This window comes from Brienomyrus brachyistius, chromosome 11 (genome assembly GCF_023856365.1).
Source record: "Brienomyrus brachyistius isolate T26 chromosome 11, BBRACH_0.4, whole genome shotgun sequence".
Lineage (NCBI taxonomy): Eukaryota > Metazoa > Chordata > Actinopteri > Osteoglossiformes > Mormyridae > Brienomyrus > Brienomyrus brachyistius.
The window spans coordinates 11,101,069-11,118,366 of NC_064543.1; the positions used below are offsets into that span (position 1 = coordinate 11,101,069).

Genomic DNA, 17,298 nt, shown 5'->3' on the forward strand with positions numbered 1-17,298 from the left:
CAGAAGCTGGAGGTCAGTGGTCTGAGTTTCCATCAGAAGCATTGTCTGAATTATCCTTTTGCATGCAATGTTCTCCTTTTTATTCTCTGCTTGTTTTCAGTTTTCATTGGCTGTTAATAATAGCAAGTGGGTAGTGGGTAGAAGAGTATGGGAGTGTGACTTTGTTTTCATGAATAATTCACAGCATGTGATCAGCTGATAGCATCTCAGAGGTCTTTTGGCCCAGTAATTTTTTATGTTTATGATGGCATTTCGTCATCAGCTAATTTTTAGCACCGTTAGCTAATGTGATGCCAATGTTTGTGTGTATAAAAAAAAAAACTGAAGAGGAATCGGCATTTATCCATTTGATGCTCTTGTGCAACAGCTTCCTCTTTCAAGGGTATCGTGCATGGCCAAGACTTGTAGAAGATGTGGCTGCATTCTGCATGAAAGGCCAGTAGAATTGGGCACTCGCTTCAGTCCTGGGTAGCTGTTGGAAGTACACCAGAGGAGCGATAATCAGTGGTTGACATGTAAGCAAGTAATTGGCGTGGTTGTATTAACGATCCACACTGGCCCAGCATATGTGGTGATGGGGAAAAAAGCTTCTTTAGTAGTTTTCCATTGGGTTACTGGGTAATGTCATACTGGGTGGTGTGTGGCTTAGTGGGTTAAGATGCTGTGCTAATGATTGGAAGATTGCTGGTACGAATCCTGTCATCAGCAGAATGGTTTAACCATTGGGCCCTTGAGAAGGTCCCTTAACCCCAGCTGTTCCAGGGACTGGATAGCCCTTCTGTCTAAAATGTATGTTGTTTTGAATACAGGTATCTGCTAAATACATATAATTTGTCCCATGATGGGTTTTGAAGCCTTGTCCCTCTCACTGCTGATAGTAAGTACTTGGGAGGCATTGTGGAAACAGGCAAGAATACGTCACTCTGTACTGTGGCATCCTTGGGCAGTGGGGGAGGAGTGTAGCACCATTACTTGGTGAAACAGCTTTACATTCAAACAAGCATGCTTTAGTTTTTGTCATTTGAACAAGGTACATTGGAGTGCTTCTCTTTGTAAACTTCATGGGGGTTGAGGGCCTTGCTCAGGGGCCCAAGGGCATGTGACTAATCTGCTGAGCCCTGGACTCGAACCATAGGCACAGAGGCTTAGCCCACTTACCCCCAAGCCCCCTACAGTCTCCCTCTCCCTATGACCAGTAAAACAAAAACGTAAAGTAGCTCATTAAAACGCAACATTATACTCAAACAGAAAAAAAAAGATACGTCATTCCGTGCTTTCACTCCCTGTATCACTCGTACGTCAGCCAGTAAACAGCACGTCTCATGTGTTGGTGCCGGTTTTTATTCTTGGAACTATGGGAGTTAAATGAACGACTATTTTTAATGAAATATGCAAAATACAATGACACATCTAGCCATTCATCTTAAATTAGTATTTAATTATAATACAGAAGATTGAATATATTCTTCTGGCATGAGGACAGATGTTCACAAATCAATTATGTTTTTCATTTGATTCTCTGTAGTGCTGCTTGTTTAGTTTAACAGTGAATAGGTGCATTTTTACTATTGATTTTATATGAATTTAGGTAATTTGTTAAAGAACTTGGTTAATTAGTCAAACAATGATACAGTTTTTATCCCTGAATTTTGGGAAATGGAAACATACGTGTTACCAGACAGTACTTCCTTCAAGGCTTTCACATGTAAGCAGATTTTTCAGAAGATGTTCTATTGAAATACAGAGAAAACTGAAATGAGGAAGTTCTGGACTCAAAGTCTGTGAATTTCTGAGGAAATAAACTTATTGAAAATAAAGATTGGACCAATCGGGCATTCGCTGTCTTATTACTTAACTGTGAGTACTCCTCCATAATGTAAATTAGCCAAACAGTTGTAGGCACAGACGTCCTTCCAAAATTGTATCCCAGAGCAGAGTGTGAAACAAAATCTCTTCTTGGCTGCAGGAATCGGCTGAACCGAGCCAAGAAAGACAGGTCCACCTGTCTCCACCCTGCGCCATGTGAAGATGGAAACACGGACGACTTTCATTGTTCAGTCTACTACACGTTTATTTTCCATAGAGTAACATAAAATGTTTGCATATTCAAATGTTAATTGAAGTCACATCATTGAAACAATATTTTCCTGCAATATTTCCTGAAAACATGTAAACATTTCTCAAGTATTTCATTCTTTTGGATTTTACTATTGTGTAAATATGACATAATAGTTTCATAGTAAACAATTTCCTGTTTCATAGTAAATGAAAAAAAAGAAGTACTCTAAACTGTATTAAAGTATCAATAAGCATTGATGGCTGATAATCATTTAGCTGAATAAACAATATAATGATAAGTAATTAGTAATGCATTAAGGTAATTTCTTTGGATTGATTTAGGTTAGTATTGAGAGTGCATGGGCAGTGTTCAGACTTTTACAGATGGGGGATTCATTACAGTGTTGGCATATACATGGTTTGTGGATCCTTCCTGTCTTTATGTTGATTTGAAGTCCATGGGTGTGTTATTTAGGTGAACCGGTACCCTTATCCCGTAGGGTGCACGTGTCTTGTGATTTGTCTTGGCATCCTGCCCTGTTCCTTTTGTGCAGCTTTTAGAATCACAGTATCTACGCTGCTGTTCTCTGCCTGTACATTGCAGTTCCACCCATCCATTCCAGCTCTTCACAGTTCCAATTTGTTTCAGTCCAATCCTCTTACTCCATTCCAGATCTTCCCTCCATGTCTCTGCTTGCGGCTTTTTACCTTCTGCCACTTCAAAAGCTCGCTGTACCTGCAAGAAGCCAGCTCTGCTCGTTTTCATTGTATTGGCTATTCTTTGGATTTATTGTATTCTTGATAATTGACTTTGGCTTCTGCTGCACCTCAGTCTCAGTTTGTTTGTGGATGGCTTGGTTTTTTGGATCTTCTTTTTTATTCTTGACCGCGACTTTTGCCTATCCCCTTTGAGTTGTCACTTCAGTTTATTTGTACATTCGTCTGGTGTGTAAGGAGTGGCTGCCATTTTGTTTGTACGTGTTTTGGCTGGCTGTCACATGGACAGGAATTGAGGAACGCTTATTGTCTTTTTGTTTCCTTTTCTTTTTCTTTGGGGAGGGGGCAAGGCAACTGGGGTTTTGACAAAGTTAGTCTAGGTTTGTTTGTTATTTTGGCTAAGGTCACTCCTGGGTCCTGTTTCAGAAAGCAGAATGTCTTGCTTAACCAGATAACTTGTGACATTTAAGGTAGTTTGACAATATGTAAGTGACAGAGGATAAAGTCCATTTAAACTCGGGTTCCTTAAATCCTACAAGTTATCTGACTAAGCAAAAGATCCTGTTTTCTGAAACAGGACCCTGAAGTCTAGCAGTATTGTTGTATTGTTGTCCATTTGCTGTGTGTGCATTGTTACCACTACTCAGTATAATCACTTCAGTTTACCATCCGTTTCTCTGTCTTCTGATCCTCTACCCCACCGACACCATTCTGTTCCCGCCCATCCCGGGGTCAGACTCTGACAAGGATTTTAATTTTTTTTCAGGTAACTGCAGAACATCTAACACAACAAAACTTGAAATTATAAACGTCATTTATATACATGTCAATTCCTATCTTTATTTTTAGATGCAGATTATTTTGCAAATATTATGGCATTTAGTGTGACTGATTTGTTTTTAAAACACTTGGCAGTTTTCCTTGTGTTAGCATGAAGAACAGTGGATGAAATGGATAAATGAAAGAACAGAGCAAAACCCGTGACTTACATTCTTGTTTGTTCATTATGGAGAATATTTGGTATGGTGGCCAGGTCGGTGCTTTCTGGTGATTTCGCATAGGTTGACGCAATATCCTTAAACAGCTTCACCAAATTTGACTTCATCAGGCTACCTTGGAATCTTCGAGCAACAAAAGTATAGAGAACAGGGTTCAGTGAGCTATTGATGAATACAAGGGCTCCAGAGATTAGCGAAAGCGCATGGTAGAAGCTCTCATCAGGTTCGTTCACATCTGGGTTATTAAACAAATGGATGGTGTTGTTTAAGTGGTACGGGAACCAACATATGGCAAAGGCAACGACAATACAGATGATTACAGTGGAAGACTTGCATTTCTGCTGCAGGTTCATCTGACGGAGATAACTGGCTACTTGGCGATAACATATTCCAAGGACTAAGTAAGGGATGATAAAGCCTATCACGATCTCCAGCAGAAAACATACCACCTCTTGGCTCAGGGAGCTGTATGTCCGGAAAAGACACTGTGGTATCCCATCCATCATATCTACATGGTATGTTATAACTGAAGGAATCGCAAACAGGAAGGCTAGGGCCCAGATGCCAGCAAGCGCCTTCACCAATATCGCTGTCCTTTTCTGATTCATCAGGCTGAACGGGTAGCGAATGGCCACATAACGCTCCACACTCATGGCGGTGATGAGGAAGACGCTGGCGTACATACAGGAGCAGACCACGTAGACCACAGCTTTGCAGGCTACTGGGCCGAAGATCCAGGATTGAGCCATGGAGTAGATCCAGAAGGGCAGCGTGATCACAACCAGCAGGTCCGCGACAGCCAGATGGAGGATGAGGGCCACAGTGAAGGAACGCAACTTCACATGCTGCACGATGGTCCAGATCACCAGCAGGTTTCCTGGAGCCCCAACCAGAAATGCCAGGCCCAGGATTCCACTGGCTGCCATGCCTGATATATTCCACTCAGAAACTGCGCTGCTGTTGCTCATGATGCTCCTAGATTCTGGTTGTTGCTTTAACCACTGCCAAGAAGTATGCTTAAAGTTTCTTCCTCATGCAAGTAATGTTAAGGTTCACTTTTACTTCTCCAATCTTCTATGACGAAACATATTAATCTACAACAGTGACTCTTGAGTCCTTAATGCAAAACAAAATCCTGCGATATGTGACTTAAGAGGATGTGGACTGAGACGCATATCCCACAAAGCCCATGCGGTGGTTCAGCTCACCTCCCACAGACTGAAACTGCTGATGTCAACATAAATGCACAAATGATGGGATAAAAAATAGATGGTTCATTATTTAATATAATAACTTAATAAATAATATAATAAGTAACATTATTATATAATAAATATAATTGGCTGTCATGCCAGCCAGTATGGTGCTGATAGCGAGTCCAGCCCTAATCTGTAATCTTGACGGTATGTTACAGAAACAGGGTAGCTTACTGGGTTTCTCAGTCTGATAATTGAAATTTAATAATTGAATTTGAAACCCTATGAATTCTCACTTGAAAAAGTTAACTGCTCTTCATATTGACCATGGATGAGGTGAACTTGGCACATTTCATGTAGCAGAAAAATAACTCTGTGTTTGCCATAACATTTCTGATAAAAACTTAAATGTTGGACAAGAGTGTGAATGTAAAAGAGTAAAAGCAGTCGAGAACAGGTTCTTCTGTAACAAGAATTAATGGAAGATGAACCAAAATTCAAATAATGGCGTTAAAGATCATGCATGATTTTCTGTTCGGCATTGACTGTACAGTTAGATTAGTTGCAAAATGTGAACTAAAGTTTCACAACATTTGCATCATGTGAATAAGGTTCCTTTAAACAGAGATTTATTTAATCCCGGGACATCTTCTTCCAAACAAGGATGCATCCATATCAGAATTGTACAAGGGATGTATAATAATTTACAGGACATATTAATGCAGAAAATAGTTATTTAAAAAAAAAAAATTAAGCATAGTCATTGGGATGGTTTCAGTGGTTCCATTTAGAGATATACATATAGGTAGAACATAAAAGCACTGGTCGGGATTTTTTTTAAGCTAGCTTAAAGGTATGCTTTTGTACAATTGAGATATATTCTGTGTATACAATACACTAGAATGAAAATATTTTACTTCACTGTACAGTGCACGCAGTACATCTTTTCAGGCTTAGTCTTTTAAATATAACCACCCAAACAAAATGCACAAAACAAGCATAGATCTTGTGCTCTTGTGGTTTTGTTTTCAATTTCTTAAGATAAACTTTGACCTCCTACCAAAAGGTGGCAGTAACGCTTCTTTGTTAAATTGTTCAAGGCAAAACTTTAGAATAAGAAAAGCTGAGGGAAAAAGATAAGTAGGCCTAGAACCTAAACATAATGTGTTTTGTTTCTACGTTGTATTTCAAGTTATTCTTTCATGAATGCGTTCAGATCTCACTCAGTTACAAAAACCACTTACGACCTGCGGACGCCAGTATAAGAAGTCTGTAAGGAAACAAAATGCAACTGATGAGCGTATTTTAAAAACTAGCCGGCGGAAAAAAACCTAATAGATTCTCAAAGCTTGCATCGCTTCAGATTCCGCATCAGAATTTATTACATCCGGGGAGAAAAAGCGTGACATCAGCACAACCGGAAGAAGAGGAAGACAGTAGAAACTCCGAGAAGCGGAGCGTGTACGCTGAGTCGCTCCTAAAAATAACCTGCTCGGCGAGGGCTTGCTGCCCGGCGGGTGATGCTCATATACAGAATAGCAGCAGCCAGCTAGTGGATATCCGATACAGACAACAACAGCAAATGTCAACGTTTTTATTTTATTCGTTGGTTAAGTTGTGCGTCTTGCCTTTAATCGGATCACGAACTAGCCGATCTAATTTAATTGCCGTGTGGAAGCGCCGCTAAAGCAGTCAGTTACTGTTGAAATATGGTAGCAAGGTTTTGACAGCTGGAAAAGAGATATTTAGACATAGGGGAAGCCTTGCGGTCGAGGGGAGGGGGCCGCTGGACGAAGTTTCCAGGCTGTAAACTCAGTGCCTTAGGAGATTCCGAGGTGCCGCGGGGCGACTTAGTGTAATTTGCGTCGAGTCGCTTGGATGTAAGCGAAGACATATATATGAGGCCGACCATTGAAATCGAATTATTTTATGAAGTAAATGACAAAACGTAGTTGGTAGTGGCGATCGGAAAATAGGTTTTTTTTAGAGAGTGGGCCAACCTCGACGGGGGTTGCTGCTGAGCTCTGACCCTGATCTCTGAAATTAATTATCCGCAGTAAACAGACATATAGATATCTACTTATACTGGAAGTTGATTTGAGTATTTAGTAAGGAGGAGTTTGGAACAATTTAAGTCACTTTCTCGTCAGCCTGTTGATATTACGAGCTGCGATGCCCTTGCTGTTCTTGGAGAGGTTCCCGTGGCCCAGTTTGAGGACCTATACGGGCATAAGCACCGTTTTGTTGGCTGGGAGTATCCTCGGTGTGTATAGGACCGTGACCGAGCCGGGATTCGACACCACCGAGGCCAGCGACCCTAACTTTATCCCAGATGAGGAGCGCGATCGCCGCCTCCATGACCCTGAGACCGGGGTAGCCTCAAAAGTGTACTGGCACCTCGTTTACGACAGCTTCTTCATTTGGGTGAGAAACCGCCAAATGTCCAACTGTGTTTGAAGTTTCCCTGCTGCTCGGCATAAGGGAAATGCTTCTTGTCCGTGTCAAATAAAGTGGGATATATGTCTCCTCCACACAGGTGCTGGTAAACACAGCTTGTTGCCTTCTGATGCTGATCGCTAAGATGATCCAGTGCTTGGTGTTTGGGCCCCTCAGAGTTAGTGAAAAACAGGTAAGGGTGAGAAGCAGCTGTTTAACTCCAAATTTAAGGAAAGTACCCAGTCACTAAGTATAAAAAGATCTAGCAGTTTAGCCAGAAGAATTAATTGCTATACAAGTTTTAAGATTTTTTGTGTAAATTTGTATGCATTTTTAAATTTTTGTTGTGTTGCAATGCAGTTACTGTAGATCAATCCGTCATTGCATCATGATATTTCAGTTCTTACCCAGTCTATGACAGATGAATTTTTGTTTAACTTTACGATAAGGTTGTAAGCCTCATCAAAGGGTGGTCAGGGTTGCTGAAGGGTTTTAGATGGATTCTTGCCTTCGGAAGGGCAAGATATGTAACACTCTTCAGAACTCAAATCCCGCGATGGATTCCTAATTGGGTCTTTCACATCGACATCGTTTCATCTTTAACTTCTCAGTTATTCTCTTTGCAGTGCTCCTCAGAGATATTGCTGGTTTTAATGCTTAATAATATAATGGGTAGTTCAGATGCACTCCTTTGCTTTATCCAGATTAATATACAGTAGAATCTATAATAGTTAGATGGCAGACTCTTTGAAGGAAGTCGTATTTGCTCATGATGACTCTTTCCCTTGGTCAGCACCTGAAGGACAAATTCTGGAACTTCATCTTCTACAAGTTCATCTTTATTTTCGGCGTTCTGAACGTGCAGACTGTGAACGAGGTGGTCGTTTGGTTCCTGTGGTTTGCCGCTTTGGTCTTCCTGCACCTCATGGTCCAGCTTTGCAAAGACCGCTTTGAATATGTAAGTGCAGCATACAGGAACCGCCAGTAAGGGACTCGGCTGTGACCAAGGCCTCAGTTTTGGTTACTTCACTACAGAAATTTTCAGTGGTACGATTTAAGAAGTAATCTGAAAAGTGCAGGCAGAATTTTTACATTTTATTTTAGCTTTACATTGTATTTATTTAACAGTTGCGTTTATCCAAAGTTATATGTTTTTTGAGATATTTCCAGGTTCATATCAAATAACATGGTTAATGGCAACTTGCATTTGCCTTACTGATTGTCTCTATCATACAAAACTTTTCTCAGTATGTTATTGGAAAGTAACCTAGTGACTGTTAGCAGGTTGGTGTGTTTGATATACATGCCTCAAATGATCCTTGACATTATCAGCTTTGTCCTGGTCAACTGTCAAGAAGTAGAATTACAACCTTATTTCCAAATAAGTTGGGACGTGGTGTAAAATGTAAGTAAAAACAGAATGCAATGATATAAAGATCATATAATCCCATACTGACCATATGAAAATAGAACAAAAACATATCAAATATTGAAATGGAGAAATTTGGTTTTATTACATAAATGCTCAATTTGAATTTGATTCAAGTAACATGTTTCAAAAGAGCTGTGATAGGGGCATGTTTACCACTGTAAACCTCTTTTAACATGACACTGTAAATGTTTTGGAACTGAGGGGGCTAGTTGCTGGAGTTTTGAAAGAGAAATGTTGTCCCATTCTTGCCTGATATAGGATTTCAACTGCGCAACAGTTCAGGGTCTCCTTTGTATTTTTCATTTTATAATGTGCCAAATGTCTTCAATGGGTGACAGGTCTGGACTGTAGGCAGCCCAGTCTAGCACCTGGACTCTTCTACTGTGGAGCCGTGCTGTTGTAATACACGCAGAATGTGGTTTGACATTGTCTTGTTGAAATATACGAGGCCTCTTCTGAAAAAGACATTGTCTGTATGACAGCATATATTGCTCCAAAACCTGTATATATCATTCAGCATTAATGGTGCCTTCCCAGATGTGCAAGCTACCAAAGCCATGGGCTACTAATGCACCCCCATACCATCACGGATGCTGGCTTTTGAACTGTCCATTGATAACAAGCTGGATGGTTCCTCTCCTCTTAAGTGCCAGGGCATTCAGTATCCATGATTTCCAAAAAGATTTAGAAATTTTGATTTCTCAGACGGTTCTCCATTTTGCCTCAGTCCATCTTAAATGAGCTGCAGAAGTCGCCGGTGTTTCTGGATCATGTTTAGATACGGTTTCTTCTTTGCATGTTAGTTTTTTTCCTGCTTTATGTTCAGACATTGATTCTCAGAAGTGTTCCTGAGCCTATGCAGTGATTTCCACTATAGAATCCTGTCTTTTTTTTATGCAGTGCCTACTGACAACCCAAATATCACAGCTATCCAGTATTGTTTTTCAGTTTTGTTGCTGGATTTTCGGAATATTTTCATGACATTGTGTACCGTAGATGATGAAATTGCCAAATTCTTTGCATTTCTTTTTGTTGATGAACATTATTCTTAAGTTATTGCAGTATTTGCCCACACAGTCTCTTACAGTGGTGATCCTCTCCCCATCTTCACCATACGAGTCTTTGCCTCTCTGGGAGGCTCTTTTTATACCCAGTCATCTTACTGACCTGTTGCCAATTAGCCTAATTAGTTGTGAGATATTCAACCAGGTGTTTTGTTTTAGCATCACACAACTTTTCCAATCTGGTGTTGCCCCTTTCCCATCTTTTTTTTTTTTTTAACCGTGTTGCAGGCATCACATTCAAATTGAGCATATATTTGTCATAAAATAATAAAATTTCTCAGTTTCAGCATTTGAAATGTTGTCTCTGTTCTGTTTTCAATGAAATATGAATGTATATGTTTTGCAAATCATCACATTCTGTTTTTATTTATATTTTGCATAGCTTCCAAACTTTCTTGGAAATGGGGTTGTGGTACAGCAGGGCCTGCATGCTGTCCAGTGTGGGTGGGCCTGTAAAGTCCTTCTTCAAGCCCCTTGCCCTATCTTTTGCAGAGTGCTAATTATAGTCACATGAACTTGCCGATTTCAGCCTTTCTGCTCTGCAGGTGGGCTTCTCCTGTAACGTTGAAGCAGTGGACTCCCCACTCCTGTCATTTGATTGTTGCTGTTTGTTTATCTTAGTTAGTTTGTAGAGTGTTAAATTAAGGGTGTTAATGTGGGAGTACACATTGCTGCGTAGAAGTGGGTGTTTGTAATGTGCTTACTGAGGTCCAGATATTTGCTTTGCTCTATTTGCCCTGAAACGACTTGTGACGCTCTCCTCCCAATTGTTTGTTTTCTCTGTAATGCGCAGCTGTCCTTCTCCCCCACCACTCCCATGAACAGCCACGCACGCGTGCTCTCTCTGCTGGCAGTCATGCTGCTGTGTGGCTGCGGACTGGCCTCGCTGTGCGTGCTGGTGCAGCCCGTTCTGGTGCAGAACGGGCTGGCGCAGCCCTCACAGGGAATGCACACGATGTCCTTCATGGCTGCTGAGGTAGGAGTTTGCCCTCCTGTGGTCCTATTGCACAGCAACACCCTTTAAAAGAGTATTGAGTTTGGTAGGATTGAAGCTTTGTTCTGTGGACTCATGTGGCTTTGCGGATTACAGTGTGTATTAGTGTGATCTGCACGTTGAGATGCTTGTTCAGATGCTGGTTGTTCCTGTCTTTCTCCCCAGTGCTTGCTGGTCATCGTGCGCACCGCCCATGTCATTATGAGGTATGTACCCTAAGAAATCCTGAGGCCTTTTACAATGTGAGGAATGCTCGGGCCGGCGATGTACTGAGCAGAGTTGGGGTAATTCCGGAATGCATTCATCAATTCCAATCCAAATCAAGAAATGGAACTGCAGTTGGGATTGGGAACAAAGTATGGCGAGCAGAATTGGAATTGAATTAGAATCTCAGGGAGATTTAAATTCCAACTCCAGTTCCATTTCCTGATTTGGATTGGGATTGATGAATGCATTCCGGAATGGCCCCAACCCTGGTACTGAGGCTTTTCTCAATACCCGCTGGAAGTCCGCCTTGTGGATTGTGGCTAACAGGATTACTGTAACGTAGCCTTAAATTAACATGGTCGTTTATTGAAGGAGCAGAACAAAACAATTTGATATATTGAAAAGGTATCTGTGCTGACTAAATCTGTCTATCCAGATTTGTTTTGCAAGGTTGAATAATAATGGAAACAGTGTTTTTTTTGCCCAAAGTGAGTCCCAGGTTGTCTCCTTAGGTACTCTTTCCACCTGTGGGACCTGAACCATGAGGGAACATGGGAGGCCAAAGGAACCTATGTGTACTACACGGACTTCATCATGGAGCTGACGCTCCTCTCCCTGGACCTGATGCACCACATCCACATGCTGGTCAGTACCAGCCCATGTTGTTCTCACACTGGGAACAGGCTGCTCAAACTGGCACGCCTGGCATTCTCACCAGATCTGCCCTGTTCACCATTCCTTCAGCTCTTCGGCAACATCTGGCTCTCCATGGCCAGCCTGGTGATCTTCATGCAGCTCCGCTACCTCTTCCATGAAGTCCAGCGGCGTATCCGGCGCCACAAGAACTACCTGCGTGTTATTGACAACATGGAGTCCAGGTGGGAGGGGTCCCGTCTGGTCCGTCTCTGCCAGGCCTGATTTCTTTCCGCTGTGCTGGACCCTCATGTCCGCTGACTTTTTCTGCTGCATCTGGCAGGTTCGCAGTGGCCACACCTGAAGAGCTGGCTACCAACAATGATGACTGCGCCATTTGCTGGGACTCCATGCAGACGGCTCGCAAACTGCCTTGTGGTCACCTCTTTCACAAGTCAGTGCCTTATTCATCCAACTCACTCCTTATTTTTCTCTCTGTGTTAAATTCCAGATTAGATGGACTAGCGTAAGTTTTGACATCTGTGTGCATGTCCGTTCTTGCTCAGCTCTTGCCTGCGCTCCTGGCTGGAACAGGACATCTCATGCCCCACCTGCCGCATGTCCCTGAACATCAGTGAGGGCAGCAGAGCTCGCGACGACCAGCAGAGGGAACCCCTGGATGACAACATAGGCCCTGCCCCCGGGCCAGAGGCACGTCCTCATCTCAACCAGCACAACCATTTCTTTCACTTTGATGGTAGTAGCCCCCGTCCTCAGCTTTTGGATACACTGTTGAAATTTGGTCAATACTTCAGATTAACGTTGGTATTGAAGCACGTCATAAATTTCTTTCGATAGGTTCACGAATTGCTAGCTGGCTGCCCAGTTTTTCTGTGGAGGTCATGCACACCACCAACATCATGGGGATAGTACAGGCCAACAACTCCCAACTGAATGCCATGGTAAGCAGCCATCAGTAGGTTATTCTCACCCAGCTTCTTTTACAGGGGTGTTGCTCCAGCTCTTGTCCCGTTTGGTCTACCTCCAGCGGCTTAACATGAGGTGTCTTGTACCTGCACAGGCCCATCAGATCCAGGAGATGTTCCCTCAGGTTCCATACCACCTGGTGCTGCAGGACCTGCAGGTGACACGCTCTGTGGAGATCACGACTGATAACATCCTGGAGGGACGCATCCAGGTGCCGTTCCCAACACAGGTTAGCCCAGCGCTCTTCATGTCCTGCCAGCCCGAGCTTTCGGATTAAGTCTAGTCCCGCTTGAAAGCCTGAAGCAAGTAGATGGTCCCATTGTTTTCCACATTGCAGCGGTAAGGGGAAACTCTCTTATGATGTACTCCAAACAGGCTAGTGAGCGTACATCCCTTCAGGCTGGTCCGGGACCTTCCCCATCTTCTGCCCTGGAGGAGCAGGCAGGAGCCATGGGGGGCGAGGAGGCCGCGCCCAGCGAAGCAGAAGACCTGGAGGTCCGGGGCAGTCGCTTCTCCAAGTCAGCAGAAGAAAGGCAGAGGATGCTTCTGCAGAGAAAGGAGGCCCTTCTGCAGCAGGCACGCAGGTAGGGGGCGACGGGGGTCTGTCTAGTGCAGTCGGGATGCCGTGTAAAATGTAAATAAAAACAGAATGCAATGATGTACAAATCATATAAACCCATATTTCATTTAAAATGGAACAAAGACAGCATATCAAATGTTGAAACTCTGTGAAAGCCTGCGTGGGCAAATAGTGCGACAATTTAAGAATAATGTAATTATTTATTGCTTAATTGAAAATAGAATAAAGACAAGATATCAACGTTGCCACCCATCTTGTATTTGAAAGAAAAAAAAAAAAAAAAAACGTGCTGGGTCCCATTTTGAATCAATACGGGATGCGATTTCTGATGCATTTCTTCAGATTGTAATTCTGTTGTCTAGCCAGAGTTGGGTAATTGAGGTCCAGACCGGAATTTTGTTTCAACCAGCCAGTTGAGTGCTCTATGACTGACTCTTTATGGTCAACTGGTTGGTTGAAACAAAATCTTGGTATGGACTTTTATTCTCTGGACCTGAATTACCCAACTCCGTCTGTGACTGTATGTCACTGTACTTTGCTATATGGCAGTGCTTCCGGTGGTGAAATTCATGTTTCAAGTTTTCAGCAGAATTTACAGTACACAGCACTGCTCGGTGTCTTGTGTGTCGAGCTTTGAACTGTAAAAAAATACCACCACACCACTGATGTCTTTTTACCTTGTTTATCTGTAACAAGGGGGATACCAGCGCCTGATCTCCTTTTTGAAGAGCTGCTCAGCTCTTCCAGCGTTCATCTCTCCATATTACTAAAACACTAGCATGTGCTGCGCTCTGCTAATTCAGTCCACCTTGCTGTGCAGTTGTTGGGTGTAGGTTGTCCGCCTTTAAAATACTCTGCTGTGATTTGGTGGAATTGCGTTCATTTCTGTGATGGAATAGGCTGATGCAGACGATCAAACATTGTTCCATATTGATATTGTTGAAGTTTCTCATTTTCTTATTGTTAAAATGATCAGTATCGTTTATATCGCCCAATCCTACTGTAAGCATATGCAGCATAGCTCACTTCCTGGTACGCCACAAGCAGTTACGGCTCTATCCTGCAGTAACGCTCGCTCCCTAGTACGCCCCCTGCTGGGACGGCTCTGTACTGAAATAGTCACTGCACTTTAACATGCTACTGGATGAGCTAGTCCTGTGAAATTTTTGAATGTTGCAGAATTGCATGTTTCCTCCTAGACGTTATCTCAGCAAGACCCCCGAGGAAGACTACGACGAAGACAGCCTTCCCTCCTTGGAGGAAGATGATGGCCCCAGCCTGGACGCCATGACCCAGCGGCGAAGGATGCTGGCTGCAGCAGCCGAGCGTCGGATGCAGCAGCAACAAGAGCAGCAGCAGTGAGCCAGGTCTTTGCGCGGTCTCCCCCAAATCCAGCAGCTCTCTCCTTTCACCAACCATCCCGGGGTCCCCCGAGCTTCATCCTGGAAGCCTGGAAGGAAGAAAAACTGCTCTTCTGTCTTGACATTGTGATTAATAAAACACAGACGCAAGACTGCATTACGGGCATAGTGTGGCACTGCTTTGCTGTGCTGTTTTAAGTTGCCTTAGTGAGAAAAGGACCCTTTGTAGGGTACCTGACAACGTCTTAGATACTAAAGCTTTAACCATGCTCATTTCACAAGTGTTGTCAGGGTTCAGTAATCAACCAGACCTCCTCAACCAACTTTAGTTATAAGCTCTGGCGTGACGACACATTTCACCCGCACTTTCCTATGGGAAAATTTGGGCCCCATCCCCTGTGTATCAATTCTGACATGAGTATGATTTCTGCGTGTGGTAGAATCAGACTATTGCACACCTGCAGTCATTTCTGTTATGCTTTTGTTGTGTCGTGTTAACAGGGCAAGATTGATTTCTGCAAGACATTCATGTTTAATGTTTTTATCATAAGGTGTGAAGGTAATGCCAGACCTGCCTCTATTTTATTTTTTAAATTTTCACTTTCTTTTAATTAAGAATACTGGGCTGGTGTTAAATGCTGTGAAAGTGAAATTTAATTTCACATAAAAACCATAGGGGTGAGTCTTATTAAATGTTTTGCATCTATGTTTTTTATGAGGGTTACAGTGCAGATCATTTAACTTTTGTAAAGAGTGCAAAAATTACCCTTTATGTCAATTTAGTATGCAAGAGATTTTTTGGAAATAAACTGTTCCAGTACCAAGTGCAGAGAGTGGACTTGGTGTCTGCATGGAGCAGGGATTTCCGACCTTGTTGACAGTGAGAGCTACAAAGGAAATAACCAGTTGAGTTACTCATTCTTGGCACTTGGGGTGGGGGGAGGGTCTTCCACACTGGCCTAGAGGGTGCAGTATTGCTAAAGGCTTACAGGAGGGCAGTTTGAAATCAGATTTGTGTCGTCTTCTGCTTGTTGTTACTCATATTTTAGTTCACTGATGGCAGTAGTCTTGGTTTTAGATTATTGCAGCGTAGTTGCATGTTGCAGTGCTGTGCATCCAGTGAGGGTGTTGCAGCAGTCTTAAAATCTGCCTGGATTAAATTTACTTCATTTTCCCCTCAGGCAGATCAGTTCTGAGATCCACTTGATTCCGCAAGAATGCAAAGTTGGCATGTTGGTGAATTGTGTTCTGTATCAAGCCGGCTACTGATCAGTATCTAAAACGGTCTGTCAGTCAGTCCAGAAATGTATGTGTCGAGGGTGCAGTTGCTGGTTAGTACTTTTAAGATTTATGTTGAAAGTAAAATTGAATTCAGTTCACACTACACTGAGCAGTATTTTCAGTCCTCACTTACTCACTTTGTACTCTTGACTTAATGAATTAGTAAAACTCGAGTATTAGTGTACCATAAATGAAATGTGAAAGGAAGGAGATCCATTGGTATTTCTTGTTAATCCATATCTCTATCATATTTGATCATTTTGTCTTGGATAAATCTACCTGTGACAGGTTTTACGCAGTATTTTTTTTTTTTATTTGACCTGTCGTGACAACTGTTCATTTTACGTGTTACCTCATGCTGCAGGGTGTTGCGTATGTATACAGTTTTATTGACTAGAAAACGATTGCTGTGAAATAAAATGGATTTTATGAGCATGTAGCATATTAGATTCAAATCTCCTGCGTCCTGTGATGCTGGGGTTTTTGTGTACAATAATCTTTTTGATTGTTTAGCCCAGTAAATGTGCTTTCATTATGTTAGGTATGCGTAGTGAAGTCTTTTATGAAGTAACCCTTATGGGTAATAAGTTTAAGGCTTGCTTTCTTTCTTTCTTTTTTAATGCTCAAGGGGCTTTGGAACATAATGTTCAGGCAGCACTAACACAATCAGGGAATTGACGTCGTTTGGCTCTGCTCTCAGTGCTCCTGGCCCTTAGGACAGCAAGCGAAAAGCTGTGATTTACTTTGTTTCCATCTTCTCGAGATCTGACCACTCACCGTGGACCCAGAAAGGATTTCTGTAGGAAAGGCTAACTCTTCTATGGCATATTTACTTTCCAAAGAGCATTTAGTTCAGTAACCTCTGAATTTTAAAACTGTTAGTTCTTTATAACTTAATCTATATATATATATAAACATTACTCATGGCTGTTCTCAAACAGACCATGATTCTTTTGCATTTAGTTTGCACAATCAGATCTAGGAAAGATTTTTCTAGAACTTGCTACTGATGTTATCATAGTTTGTTGGGCCCATGGAATATACTCAATGATTTAAATTTCTTTGTATACAATGGGGATTTATGCCTAAATTAAAGCATGGGTTATTGAATGACATTTTGTAAATATTTTTTAAATAATTCATGTAAAGTTGACCTGGTAAGAAATAAAAAGCATAACTGCTGTTAAGAAAATGAAGACTGTTCTTTCCTTCAGTTATGCATTGCCCTCTCAATGTAAAGATCACTTTTTTTAACATATGTTCCCTTTGGGCAAGGAAATGTCTGATGTGCTGCTGTCTATGCCTGTGATCGGAAGGTTGTGGTCTGAGCCCTGGCCTCAGTGGAATAGTCAGA

The 17,298-nt window shown here is 42.2% G+C and overlaps 2 protein-coding genes across 2 annotated transcripts; one reads left to right on the forward strand and one right to left on the reverse strand.

The window, feature by feature from the left end:
* Positions 1-1,983: 1,983 nt before the first annotated feature.
* Positions 1,984-4,920, reverse strand: LOC125751784 (leukotriene B4 receptor 1-like). The gene has a single exon (XM_049031059.1). The coding sequence runs from the start codon at positions 4,739-4,741 to the stop codon at positions 3,761-3,763; it is 981 nt and encodes a 326-aa protein (XP_048887016.1). The 5' UTR covers positions 4,742-4,920; the 3' UTR covers positions 1,984-3,760.
* Positions 4,921-6,099: 1,179 nt separating this feature from the next.
* On the forward strand, positions 6,100-17,136 carry LOC125751778 (E3 ubiquitin-protein ligase AMFR-like). Its single transcript, XM_049031049.1, has 13 exons — positions 6,100-7,393; positions 7,506-7,598; positions 8,199-8,363; positions 10,695-10,877; positions 11,061-11,101; positions 11,615-11,747; positions 11,847-11,980; positions 12,079-12,189; positions 12,302-12,492; positions 12,594-12,697; positions 12,817-12,951; positions 13,098-13,306; positions 14,502-17,136. The coding sequence occupies exons 1-13, from the start codon at positions 7,142-7,144 to the stop codon at positions 14,662-14,664; spliced, it is 1,914 nt and encodes a 637-aa protein (XP_048887006.1). The 5' UTR covers positions 6,100-7,141; the 3' UTR covers positions 14,665-17,136.
* Positions 17,137-17,298: the final 162 nt, after the last annotated feature.

Excerpts from the sequence above, each read along its gene's own strand:
- LOC125751778 (XM_049031049.1), top strand. The coding sequence starts at position 7,142 with ATGCCCTTGCTGTTCTTGGAGAGGTTCCCGTGGCCCAGTTTGAGGACC. Across the intron at positions 7,599-8,198 it reads TCAGAGTTAGTGAAAAACAG|CACCTGAAGGACAAATTCTG; the intron begins GTAAGGGTGAGA and ends TCCCTTGGTCAG. Across the intron at positions 11,981-12,078 it reads ATTGACAACATGGAGTCCAG|GTTCGCAGTGGCCACACCTG; the intron begins GTGGGAGGGGTC and ends TGCATCTGGCAG.
- LOC125751784 (XM_049031059.1), bottom strand. The coding sequence starts at position 4,741 with ATGAGCAACAGCAGCGCAGTTTCTGAGTGGAATATATCAGGCATGGCA.